Source organism: Melanaphis sacchari, unplaced genomic scaffold (genome assembly GCF_002803265.2).
Source record: "Melanaphis sacchari strain LSU unplaced genomic scaffold, SCAv2.0 Contig132_pilon_pilon, whole genome shotgun sequence".
NCBI classification, from domain to species: domain Eukaryota; kingdom Metazoa; phylum Arthropoda; class Insecta; order Hemiptera; family Aphididae; genus Melanaphis; species Melanaphis sacchari.
In genome coordinates, this window is record NW_020270545.1 from 1,558,711 (window position 1) to 1,579,523 (window position 20,813).

The 20,813-nt window shown below is 25.1% G+C and overlaps 1 protein-coding gene across 1 annotated transcript in view; it reads left to right on the top strand.

Annotated features, from left to right (window-relative positions):
* Window positions 1-20,533, top strand: part of LOC112591353 — a 35,063-nt gene extending 14,530 nt beyond the window's left edge. Inside the window, exons 3-7 of the mRNA XM_025335145.1 lie at window positions 16,248-16,364; window positions 16,480-16,644; window positions 16,766-16,863; window positions 18,406-18,574; window positions 19,334-20,533. Of these exons, the coding sequence (XP_025190930.1) occupies window positions 16,248-16,364; window positions 16,480-16,644; window positions 16,766-16,863; window positions 18,406-18,574; window positions 19,334-19,662 (878 nt within the window). The 3' untranslated portion in view covers window positions 19,663-20,533. The remainder of the gene's footprint in view (window positions 1-16,247; window positions 16,365-16,479; window positions 16,645-16,765; window positions 16,864-18,405; window positions 18,575-19,333) is intronic.
* Window positions 20,534-20,813: the final 280 nt, after the last annotated feature.

Consider the following 20,813-nt stretch of genomic DNA (forward strand, 5'->3'; position numbering starts at 1 on the left):
CAAAAGGGACAGTTGAATGTAATAAATTATGTTTATTAATTATGTGGTGACACCTAACTATTTATTGAACCCGTTCAAAAAAATAAATAAATAAAATAAAAGCCATTGATAATTGCATTATAAATTAAATTTTTAAATATTAAATGCATTATTAAGCACAAGTATCAATAATAACTTATTTAATGATTTTTCTGATATACTTAAATATTCTATGTGAATAATAAATGTAATACGTAAATATTATTTTAAGATTTATATGTTATTAAGTTGAACAAAGCCAATTGTATTTTTTCAATTTTGTTACATAAAGTGATTTAAGTGGACAAATACTGATAAATCATAATATCTATGTATTACACTGAATCTATTTTTAGGTACAATGAAATAATAACATTAATCGTTAAAAAAAAAAAACCATGTTTGATTACATTCAAAATATAATTAATTTTCCATTATTTATATTTGATAATATTTTATTTGGTTTGTTTAAAAATAATTTTTCTTATTAAATTTCAAATAATTTGTAAAATTAATTTTAGAACAAATAAAATAAATCATAAATACATAATTGTACTCAGACATGATACTTGTACGTTTTCATTTCATTTATCTAAAATCCTAAAACTATGATATAAAATAATATTATATTATAATATAATTGTAATAGTTATTTATTATCTGTAAAATGGCAATTTTATGTATAAAAATATTCGATATGTGAGTCGAAAGAAAAGCTATCTTCATTATTCACTATCCACTCTTTTTTTCTTACCTTTCTGAAAAGAAAAGGTAAAATACGTTTTTACAGTAATTATGGATTTAATGATTTTGATATTGAAACGATTTTTTTCTTTTGTCCACGATACATTTATTATTGACAATATTCTTTCTATATGTGCATTTGTTCTAAAAACAGCCAATAACTCAAAAACTGTTGAAAAGTTGTTGATGGAAATGTTATTTATTTCTAGCGTTTTAAATGTATTACAAAATTTTTCTTTTTCATACTTATCATTAATTAAATTTTTTATTGGCATCAGCTCTTGATCCACGAAAACTTTTAATTGTTACTTATAATTTTGGCTTTAAAACTGTTTTAAATTTGCTTCATGCATTGATTTCTTTTTAAGGTTGTATATAATAACATGGAAAATGGGATTAAAAATGGGACCACCTTCTAAAAACGGGATAAATAACGTCCCGTTTTAAACGGGACGTCTGGTCACCCTAAATTAGACCCAATTTTCTACAAGAAATACCCTACGAAGTGGAATATTGGATATTTGTTTTTAATATAGAAAGTGTCTTTAAAGTCAGACACAAGAAATAAAAAAAAAAATATCATCATTAAAACTATACATTTATTATTGCTTTTCTCAGAATCGAATACTATGAAATTTTAACTACAAAAGAATTCGCAATCTTGTTAAAGTTTGTCCAAAATTCCAATTTAAAACATTCATAAAATATAAATGTGAATTCACACCACTTTTTTCTTTTTTTTTTAAATTCCAATAAGAATAATTTTTAATGAATCTCGTATTATATATTCTAGATTTTTGTTTGAAAATAAAAATATTACTATCAACATTTATAAAAAAAAAAGTCAAAAATGTTCAATCTATAAATAGCTTTAAAGTTTCCAAAATATTTAATAACAATTTCAAATACCTTCGATTATTCATTCTTGAATTACAATAAAATAAATCTAAATCAACTTTTCAAAATTTAGTGTTGTATAATTAATATTCCTCTTTTTCCTTCTTCTTTTTTTTACTGATCTTATATTTTAAGCCCGATAACTAAGGCCATAAGCTATGGATAGGAACAGTAGGTATTTTGTGTAAGGTTTGGTTGGTAGGGTTGGAACACGTGTGTGATTTTTTTCCTTCTATTAAATTCTAAATGAAGCAATGAGTCTATAGATTTTAAAATTATATTTATAAAACTGTTGCTTAAAAATGAATACAAGAATTCCACAATGGTAGTTCTTATACATATATCTATATAAAATATTTAAAGTATTATATATACATAATTTATTTTTATAAGCATTTTAAATTAAATTTTGACAAAATTCGTCAAACTCACAAACTTTTGCTAAATGTTTTGCAGTTAAAAATTTATAAAATATTAAATGTCTATAATTAAAGTTTGAGAAATTAATATTAAGTTCTTTATAAGTAGTTCATACTAAATTAATATATATATATATATATCATTAATCAAATTTTTTTTAATAAACATTTATAGTTAAAATTTGAACGAAATTACATAATTAGGCATGGATAATAATATTAATTATTTTGTTTTAACTCAAAAACATTATTTGTGAGAATGTAATACTTACTTATAATGAATTATAATTTATAATAAATAAAAATACGCAGATTAATTTTAAGATATCACCTATGTATACTCTATTAACATATTCACACTGTTTTATGGAAAAATAACTTAAAACTTATAAAACGAAATAAATATACGATTATAATAATAATTAAATACTAATAATGAAATAAATTTGTTTTTTTTTTTGCTAAAATTAAATCGACCATTATTGCAATATTTAAATTGTAAAATAAATCACTTTAAAAGAAACATGAAAAAACTTATTATGAAATATATTTAATGATGTAAGCTGTCAGATAATATTTGCTCAAAATTGAATTTGAATTTAATACATTCGTTTTAGCAGTGACTTACTCTACAGTCACTATCTATTGTATAGTAGAGCGGTACTTGTTTCACTACCCTTTTTTTTATTAGCTTTTTTTTACTACAGGTTTTCCATTATTTTTTTTCCCTGTTCTTAAGAACGTATTTTTTTACATGGATTTTTATTTTATTAAGTACCAACTAAACTTATAATCTTGTCAAAAACAAACACAAAAAATTTTTAATGTTTGGTTTCATTAAATAGAATGTGCCACGTGCGTATAAATACCAAGTTTATTCATCCTATATGTATCTCTTCGTTAAATATTATTTATAAATACAGCAACAATTATATAATATGGTAGTTGATTACTCGACCTTGATAATATCACGTACTTTAAAATATTAGTTTATTTTACACATCAGGTCTTTGACATAAAGTTAATGAAGTTTTTTTTATAAATTTCAGTTGTCACTAGAAATTCCTCTTAAACTTCTTAACATTTTCTGTTTTGTTTAAAACTAAAACCGAAACGAATAAGTATTTTTTTTTTTTGCATCTATAAGAGTGTCAGTTATATAGCAATATATAATAGTATTTTAATTTTAACGAAGGAAAATAAATATCAAATGTGTAAAATGCTGTTCGTTATTTTAACATTTAACAAATGAACTTCGAGAATTTCTACATTGTTATACGAATACACTATATACCTATTTCTACTCTTGTAGCTAGGATGATATATTATATTCATAAGTTTGAATGTAGTTTACTGTTGTTTATATAATTGTATAACACTTTTAAACTTGTTTTAAATTGTAACGAAATATTAGTCCATTAGTGGATATCAATCATTCATTTTTATTACAAATAGTAAGTACGCAGTATTATATAAATCGGCACATGCTATGTGATGCAGTAATCTTGATCAAGAATTTGCTCGTTGTTGTTAAATTACGAGCCGATGTATAAAAATAAAGATACATAGCTGTTATGATGGGGAGAAGGAGTTATTAAAATATGTGTGCGTTGGACAGGTAAATAAAACGTGGTCATGCCACGGGGGCCATGGATTTTACTTTTGTAGCTTATGCACATTGTCTGAATACAATCAGGTTGTTGAACTCATGAACCTGGCCGAATAATATAATATTAAAACAAATCCAGTGTGATAAATTTGGTCTTTGTTTCTCTTTAAAATTCTATAAAATCAATTTATCTTTAAAAGTTTTTATAAGTTTTTTTTTTGATAAGTACTTTCTATTTTAGTACTTAAATATAGCTAAAATTTATTTCATTAGAAATTATATTTTTATTATTATTTTACATTTTGAGTTATGAAAATGATATTTCTTTCAGTAGGTAAATATTATCGTATAATAACATCATCATGTAAAACCTTCATAAGAATTTAAGAGAATAAAAAATCAATCAAAACAATGAAAATTAGTCGTAAATTTGACATGTAATGATGTGATAATATTTTTGTTTTATTTTAACGGAAAAAACACTCATTAGTTGTAAAAAAAAAAAATAAATGATATAGATTATTTATTATTGCGAAAAAAAATTTGTTATTTTACAGAACCAAAATAACTAATGTTTAATCAAGAATTTTTTTAAACTGTATATAATAAACCACGAATTTAATTATATGTATAATGACAAATACTTAAAATTTAGTACGTAAGAAAGCACATCAGTGTAATATTTATCTTTTTTTAATACACATGTTAATATAGTTAAAATCTCTTTGCATTCCGTTCATTGTGATTATATTATTAAAGTTATTGTATCGTTAATTATCGTAGCTATTATAAAGAATAATATTATTTTCGTTTTTAAAATATTTTAATTTTTTTGTCATCATTAATAATATCAAATAATTCTAAAAATGAAATACTTATAACTTTTATAAACAAAAATATAAAAAAAAAAGCTCCAGATAAAATATTGATTATAGTATTTTTATAATTTTTTTATGAGTAATAACACTTGCATTTCATTAATGTATTTACATTAAATAAAATACGACAAGAAGCTTTTACTATATATTTTACGTGTGTAAGACAGAAAAGACTATATAAAATTTTTTAAGCTTTTAAAAAAATAATATACAAAACAAACACAATTTAGCAGATACAACATTTATAATAAATAATAAAAACATGTAAATTAACTTTTAAAAGATTAAAAAAAAAGAAAATATAACGTAAAAACTTTTTTAAATATATCTACATTTTCTTATTTTTCAAAATATGTGAAACTTAAATACTATGTCATTACGTCAAATAAGTTGTAATTTATTAATGAATATAATACTTTGAATACGTTTTTATTAATACACAAGATAAACTAACTGCTCTCAATAAAAAATCCTTTGTATACAGAAACAATATTTGCTTGTATACGTTTTAAGAAGTTACCTAATTACAGGAAAATAATTATTTTTTTTAGTAATTTTATTTACAACGAATTATTATAGAAACATAATTATTAGCTATAATACCATTCAGATTATTAACATTTTCTAAAAACAGCTAATTAATGATTGTAAAAGTGTAGTTGTAAATATTTATTTAAAAAAATATGTATGTACTAAAACTGACGTCTATACTCGCAATTATACGTCATCATAACATAAGTTCACTATAGTTCATTATACGTATTTATCAGTTCTTGTATGGGCGTATGGCTTTATACTTAATAGTATACTGATTGTTGTAAATTCAAAACATGTTACAAAAATATTTCGTGATTGAGAATATCTTAATAATTAATACATTATGATTTTATGTGTATGTTTTATTATTTACATATTTTGATCAAATTGATTTTATTTTTATTTATAATATTCAAGTTGTCCTCTGTTGTATAATTATTATTTTTTTCGAACGACATTAGATACTACATTTTTATCAGCAGAATTGTTTTTCCTATACATATTAAATAGTACCTAAAACTTATTATCTTGTTACATATTAATGTCCCGCCTACGATAAACGTAATCCTTTTTGCCTTTGATTGAAACAAGACAGCCAGTTTGACGACACACCATTATACCGATAATCATCATTGTCTACATAAACGCGCCCCGTATTCTCATATACTATGTTACCTGTATATGTCTCGTCACGATCAAAACAATGACCATCATACAAAAACAAAATATGACGTTCATTACAGTATTGTACGAAGTTATTGTTGTTATTCAGTTTTTATTATCGATTCACCTATAGAATATTATACAATTTTATATTGTACACGGGAGATCGATCGTGTGACCTGATCTGATAACGTCCGCTCCTGCACACATGCATTTTAATAATAAAACCCGAACAGCGTTTTGTACCTGTACATGTGGTTTAGTATATTATTATATTACATCTAACCATGTAATGTACGAATAATGATATACTAATACTGTCAATGGCAATTCCGGTATGTAACGGTAAGCCGCACAAATTATTCTACACGTTTGTCGCTGTACGGTTTAAAATATATAGGTACATACCTATTACCACATAATATTATTTTTATTTCAGAAACTACAGTATTTTATAGTCTATATTATATGCCAATATATGCCATGTATAAGTCACAAGTACACCAATTCGTGTAATCGTGCTTCGTATTGTACGAAAATGTCCGTACTCGTTAATAATTAATATTTTATTTCATGCATTCGCCGTTCATAATATTACTAATTATATTATTATTTCTGTCTGCTCTAATACTCATAGATTAACATAATAAAAATAATTAGATATTAATAAAAAATTATAATGTAATATTTACGAATTTGTTAAATCATCGTGCGTTAAATGGTATAATTTTCTATCAACCGGTTGTTTTAATGCTCAACAAAAAATTATTTTTCAATAACAAACATTGTTGATACTTCTTACAAAACTACCGTAAATTAGATTCTATAATTATGTATATATATTATATATTATATGAGTGCGTGTGTTTGACTTCGCGTAAGTGCTCGACACCCACCCACTCGAATATTCTCGTTTAAATTCTCAATTAATTAAATCTAAAAAGGGCCTTGAGCAATCAAATGTATATAGTACACTAGTAATGCACTAAAACTTTTATCAATTTTGAAACCTTAATACATTTTTACAGAACTTTTTATCTGTATTTAAAGTGTTGATATAATAATATCGAATATCGAATTTCCTGTTGGTTTAATTTTAATTTTAAAATATTCGAAACGTCAGTACTTACAGATTTATTATTATTGTTGGTGCATTTTTTAGAAAAATATTTTAATAAAATATGCTTAAATTATTTGATATCAAGTTAAATTTTAAAATAACTTTGAAAATTAATATTTCAGTAACAAAAACAGTATAATATTATAAATATTATATATTCTGAAAAAATCTTGGTTTATTTTTAGCAATAAATAATACTTAAATGAAAAAAATAATATTGATGAAATATAAACACATATTAAAATAATATATAGATAGGTAGGTACGTCATGTTAAATAATAATTTAATTATGTTAATAAATATAATTATCATTATGATACATTAAAATAATTCATTGAAGTTCATCATTTTTTTAATATTTGTCAATTAGTAAATTAATAACTAATATTTTAGTTTATAACTTTAAATTTAATGTATGTTTGTATTGAACATATTATATATATGTTTAAATATTATAATATTCAAAAACCTACACAAACAGCCTTATACTTTTATTGTATATATTTACAAACAACAATTACAAATCATATTAAAATTATCCAATATTTGTTTGCTACATACGTAAATAAATCACTTTGTATGAAATTTTAAACCTCGTGATAGTGTTGACAATAAATGTGTACAATAAATTTTTTTAGGTATAAAATTGAAACATCACTGATTCTGAACGGAACGATTTTATATTGACGATGTGTATTTGTTTCATAATGTCTGTAAATACGTTTTGGAAAATATCCAAAATAATGATAGACTATCTCAGCTCAGAATTTTTACTTGTATTTATGTAATGATTAAAATTATTTATTATTAATTTCAAATTTAACACATCCATAGTGAGTTATACTCAATGACGAGGTATTATACTCGGAGCCTTCTATACTGAAGAGAGGCATCCCCAATATTTGTATTCATTGTTTCTAAAACAATTTTTAATGTCATTAAAAACAGCTATCGAGTATAAATTTTTATATCACTTAAATATGTTAATTTTTGAATCATCCAGTATTGTTATAACTTATAAGTTATAACTATTAAATTAAATGTATGTTATAGTATTGTTTAATCAATTATTATAAATTTCCCCATAGCTGTTTAACTACTCAAACATTTAAAAAATCAATAACAAACGTTATGTGTAAAGTAAAAAGATATTTTTGTTAAATATTAGCAACAATAATTTATATTTAATTTAAAAATAATATCAAAGATGATATTATTATCACATTATTGAGAATTGTATATTAAAAACATGATAATAGTTGGTATGTTTGTGTTTAATCGCTTCGTCCTTGGTTATTATATGTGTCGTGAGAAAAACCATCTTTGTACCCGGCTGAGTCTTTGTACAGAACTTGAATTGCGGAATACACATGACGAATTTATATTCACTCCTATAGAATGTTCATGTGCGCTTTTAAAAAGATAATAATACGGTTTTTGCTCCCTATCCTTTCAAATGAATATTACGGTTTGATTAGTTCGCGTACCTATCGAATAATGCACATTCTTTCCCGAACAACCGCTCCGGGAGGAAGAGTGCACTCACCATGTCAAAGAAGTTTTAAAAAAATTACAAGCATATACAATTATAACCAATTTATTTTAAATTCTGAGCGAAAGCAAGAATATATATGTTTTATCATTATGTAGATATTTTAATCATTTTTTTTACGACGGTACTAATTTTTCTTGAATAAGTTAAAGGCGTGATTCAATAGACTCATGTTTTTTATGTTTATGGTAGCAAATTAAAGCATTTAAGTTGTACATAAATGTTAATTTTCTTACGCTTTTACAGTGTAGTGTGTAAATAACACTAAAAATCGCTCAAATCTACTTTATGCTATCAGATAATTGCTTAAATAAGTAGTTTATATTGGTATTTCAATAATTATATTTCTACATATAATATGCAAATAACCAATGTTTATATCAAATAATTTAAATTTTCTTTTATCAGTATGTTAGAAAATATGAAATATTACCTACAACCTACACGTTTTATTTAACTGATAGGTTTACACCCGTTTTATAAATTAAATTATTGACTGTGTAGAAATTAGACTCTTCCTTCTCCATCTTAAAATTCTTAACAGTGATTTTTAAGAACATTCGTCGTTATATTCACATTGTAATGTGGTCACGTGAAAATCACTGCCTAATGAAATACTTCATTTTATATGATTGCAATAACGTCATATAATAATCGTGATCAAACAATCAAAACGATCAAATAAACTACTTACAATTTATAAACGTAAAGACAAAAATGACAGGTATAACTATTATAGTTGAGAAAATTATGTGCATCACACAATAGAAACTCTCTTGAAAGAGAAGGCGAAAACTGACATTTATTCTTGTTATATTTGTAGAACAATCAAATCACTGTTACTATCTGCTAGACATTAATTGATGGGAAAAATTATAAAAAAAATAATTTATTTTTATTTTTTAGTGATATGAAAATATGTACCCAGTTTAATATTATTAATATATTTTAAAAATAAAATATCTATCTTACAAAAGTAAGGTTTTAAATCAATAATTTCGATTGAAGAATTCGTATTTACATTTGACACGCACCCGTGTATTGTAAATGCAAAAGAATCGTATCATTCGTATAAACTTTAAAGTATTATTTAATTTGTCTTTTAAAATAAAACGCATAAAATTTATGTCATTGTATTTTTATTACATAGAAATGTATTAATAACTTGCAATTTTATTTTTACGATTATAATTTTTTATTTGTAGTTTTAATTTTACAAGAAATAAAATAAAATTGTTGTCACTAAAGCAGAAAAATTACAAATACCTGTTTATATTGATATTACTTAAACCAACTATGTAACAAAATAAAATAAATTATTTTATACATTTAACTTGTGTCTACTGAGTACCTTTTCGCCTTGTAATTCCCCGTTATTTAATTTGATGTAAAAATTACCTATTTTACAAAAAAAAAAAAAAATGTGTAGATTGTAATTATGTTTCTTGATAAAAAAAAAAAAAATGAAAAAATTGAATTTGATATAAAAGTGGTAAAAGTGTGTCAGTGTATTGTGAATAAAAGTTTTCTGTAATATATAATATTAATTAGAGGAAATAAAATTACGATTGATATAAAATTTAAGTATATATTTTTAGGGCAACTAAATTAATCATAATTAGTGTTTATTCATAAAATAGCGTGTATTAAGACGTTTTAATGTATTTATACTTGAAATGTTAACGAACCAAATCTTAAAATACATTTATTTTTATTCACAATATATTATGATATAATCAAAAAATATTGAACTTGTATGTAATTGTGTGTGGACGTTCGGTATACTTCTATGGTGACCAATTATCAAAATCAAAAAAAAATACATTTGAAAACGTTGCTCATCTATAATAAACAACTTCTCACTTGAAAAAATTGGTCAATGAATATATTATTTTATACCTATTTTTCCCATATATGATTTTCATCTATACAATTTGTTTTTTACTCAATTATTTCAATGTCTATTATCTACTATAAAAACTAATTATTTGAAACTTAATAGGTACATTGAAAGCTTCAGAAATATTTTAATGTATAATTAATTATTAAAAAAAATAAAACGTTAAATATAAACTATATTTATTAATATGCATTTGGTAGAATCATAAGATATAAATGAATATTAAAATTATATAAATCATCATCATGCATAAAAAAATCCCCGTTATACTTTCGAAAAATGAGTACAATTGCATGTACTAACACTACTGTTAAAGACATAGGTATACTTGATCGATCAATCTCGTTTCCTGCAATTCTCATGATATCGCTATTACACGAAGAGATCGATTCTCGTCTTCACCATCGTGTTTGACATTGATCGTAATTATTATTATTATTATTATTATTATTATTACATAATAACAATATATGCAATTTATCGCGTTCGTAATAATTAACGAATAAGAACAAATCGTGCGAATTGATATGGCGTTCGTCTTGCGATGTTATTAGTGAAACTACAATAACAAGTCGCGTGTATATTATATACAATGTGTCTAATTATTATTATCGTTGTCGTCGTACCATTATTATTATTACTATTATTATTATTTTCTCCTCAACTCACAATACAAGTCGTCTGCAACCGCTGCTACGTTAAAACATTATATTATTTTGTATAATAGTCTTTGAGATTGCAAAGTGTACGGTGTATACTGCGTACGCACTGACATGCGTCCATAGCCCGTTCCCTATCGACCACAGTAATATCCCCGGTGACGCCGCCACCGACAATAATATGTTTCATCCTCCGACACGGTTTAACCTTATTGTAAAAGTTTAACGGTTCGGTCACGCGATCCGCTGCTATGCGGTTACGCCGTAGTCGTAAGCATACTTACCCAAGTATCTGTGCCTATGTGTACCTCGTACTCGTACGAGAGCGCGCGTAATAAGCATTTTATACTTAACGAACGCTCGTAAAATAGCGTGAAACGGATGTACTGGCTGTTACTATTTGCGCACTGTTCCGTCGAAATATTATTGTACGCACATATATTTACCTAGTACCTACCACCTAAATTATACAGTTTTTCGATGAAATAATAATATTATTCAACGCGCAGACATACTCTTTCGTCCAGATATGACTATACTCGCCTGTTCACACATCTTCCATTCACGTGTTATACCTAACTTATGAGTTGTGTGTTTACTACTTGTGTCCTAGACAATTTCACGCGATCGTCAGTACCAGCGTCGCAGACGAATAACCGACTTCGCGGTCGTGGCGCGTATTTTAGTATAATTCAGATACACGCGTCCGCGTATATTATTATTTCATAATAATTGCATGCGTGTAATAAAATCTTCGTTGAAATTAGAAACAAAAGGTATACCGCTGAAATGCAGTGTGGAAATAGTCGGAAATATTAGATGAAAACAATCTTTGATTTAGGTCGTTCGTAATCTAGCCCGATTGTCGTTTTAATTAGCATATAAAGTACTATAATATTATTATAGCGTTATACGCACAATTCTTATGTATTTAATTTAATATTATATCATGTATGTTATCTACACTCCATTCTATATTTGTCGTTTTCGCACGTAGTACTACCAGACTGTAAAAAAAAAATATGTGCAGTATTCACAAGCGACAAAAATTATACTTATCTATTGCCAACTCGACGTTGTCTTATTACGGCTATTAAAGAAAAAAACATCTAGAAGATTAAATGTACAGTATTACATTTTTGAACAACTGTGAGACAAGTTGAAAAATAGTTGCAAATATTTATAACAAGTTCATGTGACAAACGAAAAAATTATAAAGCTATTTTAATTTTCTCTTACAGTTACTCAAGTACTGAAAATGTATTATATCTATTCATGTCGCAATACGAAACGTTATCCAAACTATTTATATTAGCTTTCTTTTCGGCGTTTATAAAGTTATAACAGCCACCATTTTTTTAAAACTTTCTATTAATATTATTTACCTGTCCATGAACCATTGATTATTGAGTACCCATATTATGTTATGTTCATATTTGCACCAAGTTAGGTGTATTGTCTAAATAGGTACTGGATAAAACGTAACAGTGTTAACAAATTTACACACATACTGTGTCCAAATATTTAATATTGACTTTATTAATTTCGAAGTTGGTTGTTATTTTTTTTTTTTACCGATCATTCAGATGGTTTGAATATTGTTAGTACATAAATATACTAATGAAAAGTGATTAGAACTTTACAAAGAAATACAGAATAAACAAATACTATATTATAAATGTAATGTTGATTATTATTTGTTAAAAAAAAAATATTTAACAAAATATGTTGTGTTATTAACACATATTTAGTTATAATTATTAACGTATTTATTACAATTCAAACATTTTACTAGTATTTATTTAATTATATATTACGCATCCTTAATAATAATCAGTAGCGATATATACATTTTTTAAGTAAATTAATAATATACATGCTAAATCATAATTAAAAACCTATATTATTTAACGTATTTCATAAAATTTCTAAAATGAATATCGCTAAGTATAGGAATTGAAAATGCCAGAAAATTAAAGTGTATTAATTTAACTCTTATGAATTTAAAGCTAACCTAATATACTAATTAATGTAGAAACCAGTATAAAAAACACAAGTTTGTAAACTTAATATTATATTTTATAAATAATACATTATTTATCATAATAAATTTGTTTTAATAATAGCTTAATAATTTGTTATTATTATTATACTCTCATTAAATATTGTCTGTTATTAGTAGTTTTCACACGTATAACATAATTTAAATATTTTACAAATATGTTTTAGGTTCAACAAACTTTAGCTACACCTTACATGTTACATAGTTACAATATTCTACAACAAAACATGACTCTTCTAACAATGTGAAAAATAATAAATAATACAAAGATGAAACTTTTTCCTCTAAGTGTGCAATACATACTTTAAAAACAAACATACTTTATAAATACAATATACTTATAGTCAGTAGTCACTCATAATATTTGTTCACAAATCATTTAAGTAGGTAAAGATTTACTTAACAGTTAACACCAAACCTGAATAGAATGGTTTGTAAAACAAGCTATTATTTATTTTTTTTTTTTTTATTATTATTATGTACTACAGGGATCATAATATTTACAGTTGCCATGGATTAAAGTATTATAAAGATAACATTTATTATTTTTATTATTTAAGATTTGCATACAGACATTATGAATTATAACAAATAAATTTGAAAATATAAACATAAATATAGTTTTGTAGTGATCAGTATAATACTATATGTTAATGATTATAACGTTGTAATTACGATAACATTTGTGCATAAACGTTGGTTGCCGTCCAAACAATGTAAGAGTATTAAAAATAAATTGAATGAACAGTAATTTGTTGTATTAAAACAATAAACAAATATTAAAATTTACAATGTAATAATTAAAACAAAATAAAAAGACTGTCAAATAACTAAGTTACTGCTCTGCTATACAGTAGGTGTCGAACTTTTTCATAATCAACGTTACCAAACAATTAATTTAATAATGATATTAAAATTTTAACATACTGTTACAAACTTTAACATTATTCATATTTTTTTCACCAAAATATAATCTAGATCCTCTATTAGTTACCAAAAATCACCCTGAAAATTACAAATCGATTAACTATGAATTTACTAATATAGTAATGTAAGATATAGAATGTTTATGTTAAATTTTTAATAGTACAAAATTTGTACCTATTACACTACTGACAGTTAGGTATTTTAATAAAACAATATATTTTTATCGAGTACCTATTTCACATTGAAAGCTACAAAAAAAAAATCAATTCCTATTTAAGTAAAACCTAATACTGAGTACAATAAACTATTATTAAAACCTTTATTACTAGTATAATTTAATATAAATACCTCTTTCCAAGTTGTTCGAAAATCGTATTAGAACATTTTTTTTTTTTAGAAACCGGAAAATTTCTAACGCTAATACATAATGCACTATTCTTCTTTTGTTATTACTATGTAAAATAATTTAATTTAAAAACTCTTCAAAATTCATAAGTTGTAACTCACAATACGTGATGCATGAAAAAAAAGGTTATTGAATAATGAGTGCAAACAGCGATCTTTTTTTCGAGATCGTATTTATGAAACATCTCTATATACCAATTATACGTATTTTAATTTAATATTCGTGTATTTTTAGCAATAGACCCTTTCGATTGGATAATTAATAATACATATTTAAATTTCTAAAATAAAAATACTGTAAAGAATTCAGAAGCCATATTTTGGCTCACTTTATTGTATATCGTAACAAAATAGACTAAGAAACCTATTACTATAGGTATACCTATTGTCAAAATGTTGTGATCACAAGTGAACTCTTTAAAGTTTAAAGCAATTTTAGTATAATAAGTCATAAAGTCCTCGTATTCGATAAAACGATTTAAAACGAAATATCTATAGTGAATTAGATATTCATGAGGGCTCATATAATACGGCATAGATATATTAACATTATTAACAGTTTTATAGTCGGCTATTCCTTACGCTCATTGAACTACAAAATAAATGACATCTAATATCGATCTTATGAACTTCCAGAAAAGTTATTGATACAGCTACTTGAAACTTTCAAAACACCTCTTCTATCCTAAATTGTGCGGCTACAAAAATAAGAACCACTAAAACTATGTAGGCATCCATCTCAACCCTAGTTTCCTAGGAATTTAAAATATAAGTATAAAATGGTATAGTTTTACAAAATCCACAATTTTTTTTTTTTTTTAATTTCATTGCATCGTTGCTAAAGTGCCAGTATCAACTAGGGTAGTAAGGTCCAATTATACGTTCAAGAAACTTGCGGTTTTTTAATAGTAACTTGTAAAGAATATCTTTTCAAAAATAACACAACAAATATTTGAATAATATTTTTTACAATTAATGTTCAATACCATTAATTTTAATTTCTCTTTTAAGAATTAACATTACTTCTGATTTGCTTAACAATTCACGGAAACAAAATTAATTTGTTTTATAAATAATAACATACTATTACTATCATAAAGTATTTTCCATATCAATAAAAATACAAAAAACATATCTAATATACTTATTTGATTAGTTTACTTAAAATAAATTGAACGTGATTCAAAATGTATTCAAGTACAAACAAAAATTTATAATACTTTACAGGAATATAAGATACGAATGCTGTAACATTTTCTCACATAACTGTTTAACGTGATAATGTATTAATTTAACATACCTATTGTATAACCATTACTGTTATATTATGTAATGTAAATTTGAAGGTTTTCTTGTGGTATATCTACATCCTAATATTTCCTTGTTACGAGTATACATTTCCTCGGTTGATTGATTTTTATATATCTACACTTCTAAATATAAGGAAAAAACGTTAGATTATTAACATATATATATATTTATATCGGTTTAATTAATAACTCAAATTAAAATTGAATATTTAAATATTAAAGATTAATCTCTATAATATTTTACCTACATGCTTAAAATGTTCAAGTCAAATTTAATTTATTTCAATAGGCGCATTGTATTACAAAAAGATTCTTTATTTAAATTATTATATCAACTGCACAACTTGAATGAACATTTTAGTCGTACAACTTACGACGGCACAATAAATGATCTAATTTTAATTTTAACTGTATATTATATTTGTGAGAATTAATGTTATCTGTTATTGAAATGTTTAGCAAAATATTTGAATTGCTCTATGAATTTTTTAATATACTCATAATTGTGGTTAATTTTATAATTCCATTATTTATCATGTGTTGCAGCCGAAATCGGGACTTCAGGAATCGATCGTGGTTATTTTGGACCATGGCAAATGTGCAAACAATCGTACTATGGACGAACGAAATGTGGAGACTCTATATCCAGATTTCATCCTGTGGGTAAGTCATCACGTTCACATTGTATTTCAACGGTTTCCGCTAAGATGCGTGGGAGCCTCTATATGTGAATTTCCGGTTAATTATAATAATATTCTCGTTTGGTGTTTTTTGATAGAAACGGTGAAGGTAGCCGGATATTTTGCCATAGCGGGCACACTGAGTTTGGCCGTATTTTGCATCCTGAGCATAGTGCAATTAGCCATGGTGGTATCAAAGGAAAAAGTCGTATTTGCCTATAGCAAGACCGTGGTTACCAAATTGGTGTTTGCATTCGCAGCAAGTAAATATATTATCCATACGTTAAATCTTAAAGATAATTTATACCATAATACTACAACAAACCTATTATGCGCATACACGAATGAAATGTCTAACTTGATGACTTTACTTTTTGTATATAGCTCTGCTGGCAATCATCGCGGCCGGGTTATTCGCTCTTCAAACCGACGACAAAGACAATAGCTACCAAGTGACCCGAGGGGAATCGTTTTATATGCAGGTGAATAAGACAAATTATTTTCCTATTCTCCACTCTTGAAATATTTAAGTTATCTGTTATGCATGTGCACCTAATTAGTAAGTGAATTAAAAAAAAAAAAAAAAAAAAAAAAAATTTACAACACAAAAATATTTTTATTTTATAAGATACCTATAATGTATTTTAATAATTTACAATGTAATCCATAACATGATACAATTATAATATGTAATTATACTATAATATTAAAGATAGATTGGTATCTATTCGTTTACATATTATTAAATAAAAATCTCATATTAGATTAAAATATTAAAAATAAATTGCTTTCATAGGTAATGTACTAACGATAAATATCCTACATTATAATATAATTATATTTATGAAATAAGTTTTTTTACCTTTTTTTTTTACAAAATATAATTCAAAATGAATAAATTGTACTTTTTTTAAAATAATTGTGAAATACTAACAAAAACACCGAAAATAGGTATATTTATGTTACCCCAGTTTTAACAAAATCAATTTTAATTTTTTATTCAATACAAAAAAATTATAATACTTGATATTTTCATATAAAATAGGTATAAAATAATTTTTATCTGAAAAGTGCAGATGATTTAATGTTAAAAATGTTCATCAAATTATTTTTACATTATTCATATTCAATGATTTACGATTTATTATTAAATTAAAATTTATCATAATATAATATAATGTGCTAATATTATTTATTATTTCAATTTGATGACTAATTCAATGACGAGGTACACTAGTAAAGCGGAACTATACCTGAAGCACCTACGCAGTCACTTATTCAATAATAATTTTGATTAAAACTAATATCAAGTTTTTCAAAACAGTGCGTCATTATAATATCAAATTATAATAAAATAAAAAAAAAGATTTAACCTACTTTTAAAATCCTCTCCTTCAAAGTATTAAATCAACTTAAAATTTAAATATTTAAATTTTAATAAAAATCACATAATATTTATTTATTTTAATGTTATTAGAACTGATTAAAATATCATTATTGTGTTAAGTAAAAATTAAAATACATAAAATAATTTATAATTTTATTGTGTATTGTTTTTCTAAAAACGTTTTTCATGGACAATCTGTTCTATTTGTATCTTTTAAAATAAAGAACACGATTTCTTTTCAAGCATAATATTTGGTTATACACGCACTTGTATCTTGTACCTACTACATAATTTAATATTGTACACGCCAAATTGTATTCTTGAACTAATGTATTTTTCAAATGTATATACTACTGGTTCTTTTATCTTTTGTTAAACGTTAATAATGAACCAGTTTAAACCAGTATAATATTATAAAGTGTACTAACATACTTACATACGTATTTAATATATTATGGTAGTATATTATTAAATATACTCTTATGAATACTATAAATGCATTTTGTTTAGTAAAAAACATATGGATTATCAAAATGATTCTTTGTTAAAACTTGTTGTTATAAGTATAAATGGTACAATAGTATAACAATATATTAAACTATCATTATAATTAACAAACAATTTTCTTACTCAACAGATTGGCTTAATTATATTGAACTTTTTACTATTCGTGGCTGCAATATATGATTTAATATTTTCCCGTCGCTTGGGCGGTGATCCGACCATCAGTAACCGTGATCCATCTGGTGTCGAAGCTACTACATTCAATAATCCTGCCTTTAAGGAGAAGAGGTCAATGAATCCAAGTGAGTTAATAATAATAACAAAACATAAACACATCATAAAACATACTTTGACTAATGGTGTTTTAATTTTTAAATTTTTAACTATAAATATTAAAATGTAGTTATAAGTTATATAAGGATCTGAATCCTGGATCTATACTCATTATTTCGGTTAATTACTGTAAAAAAAGTACATTCCTAAAATCTACTTATATTACTGTATTAAATTAAATTATCTCTTTTTACAATTGTATTAAAAAATAATTTATATAAATTATAATAATTTATTGTAAAGTTCTGTTAACGAGAACAAGAATATGTACAATTTTAAATCTATATTTTTAGAAGTGGACTGGTACATCAATGATTTATATCAGTACTCTTAGTCAACTAAGCATTTAATACTTGTTAAGTAAAAAATAATATAATTAATTCAATATTTCTTACAACATGTACATTTACGCTGAAATTCTCAAATGATTGTTTAGAATTTTAGATTGTAGTCATACGAGTAGATGGAATTAAAAATATACCTAGGTGGCAGTCTTTAAGAAAATTAAAAAACTAAAATTATCATCATTCCAAAAAAACGTAAAAAAAATGTTGTTAAAAACACAGTACTTTGAAAATGTTAAATGTAATTTATTGAACTGGTTTGTAAGTTCTTAAATAGTCAAGTTGACCAATGACCCATTGGTTTGTAGTGTTTATACATCATCTAAAACAATGTACTAAGTGTTATCTCTGAACAGTTGTATATTATATATAATATATTTTCAGGAGGTGGAGGAGGAGTTGGCGTCGGTGGCAGTGGTAAAATATCGGTGACAGACGCCAGCGGAAAGCCGTACTTGAGCGGCACGACCAACGGCAGTACGATGTCGATGACCACTACCCTTAGCTCAAATGGTTCGTCGATAACACCAGTGATCCGCAGCCCATTGCGGTCGAGTCTAAAGAAGCCACGGTCGGCTAACGGAAACGGGACCGGAGGAAGCGTTGGCGGTCTGGGCATACAAAATCCCGGTTTCAGCGGCACGTCGCCGACTCTGTCCCGGAACGGGAGCGTGAAAAAAGTTCGGATACAGACCCAGAGTACGGCCGTGTAAGACCGAGAAATCGATACGCATCGACTTGACGGAATAAAATATTAATACATAAGTAGTCCAAAAACGAAGGAAAAACATATTCTGGCGAATATTTCTTACAACGATTCTCGTTATCGTTGGCATACAGAGAACTCGCGGGATGGTTTTGACTTTCGAGGGTTGTACTCACATCATACCAATCACTGTATAATTATAATATAATATAGTTGTATACGTCTTGTGATTTAATTATACATATTATACGTATAATACATTATACAATATGTAAGATACTAATCACAATAATATCAAAACGACGAGGCAACATTGTTAACAGTTGTATTGCAGTGATAAACGCGATGCGCATATCAATATTATTTTAAGACATTGTTTACGAGGGTAAAATATAATATTATATGGCAACGAGCGTCTAGTTGACGTACGCGCGCACACACTATTATTATTATTTTATTTTTTAAGATACGTCATATTTTACGCGCACCCGTTTCATCATCATCATTATTATTATTATTATTGTTATTATTTTATTTTTCGTTTCGTTTGGAATTTAGTTGTTATTTAATCAAAATTTTTTATTATTTTTACGCATTTAATATATTTATTTTATAGTATTGTGCCAATGTTGGTTCAACGAACGTGTACTGTAGTATATAATATTAAATAGAAAATAATAATTTAAAAATTAAATAGTTTTTTTCACTTATCCTTCTAGAATAGCGCCGTGTTATTGAAATTTACGGCAAAGCTTAATACATTATTTGTTTATTCTCCATTGCTTGCATCGAAATACCTTTGTTTTCATCGGCGAAGATCATAATATTCATTATTCGTTCATTTTCATTATTAAAACGATTATTTTAAAATTCAGTTATTATACATTGTATTTTGTTTGATTGAAAATTTGAGTTCACCATATTATGTGTATAATTCAAAAATTTAAAACATAATATTTTAGGATATTGTTCGTTAATTTTTATCTAATATAATCGTTAAATTCACTATATTTAGTGTGCCATCCGGAAAATTCGTTAAAAAAACTTGTTTGTACTCGGCATTTTTTTATTTCGTGAATGTACACAAAACAAATTGCACACAATATATAATACGTATTACGTTATTTCCTACGTATAAATATTGTATAATAGTAACAA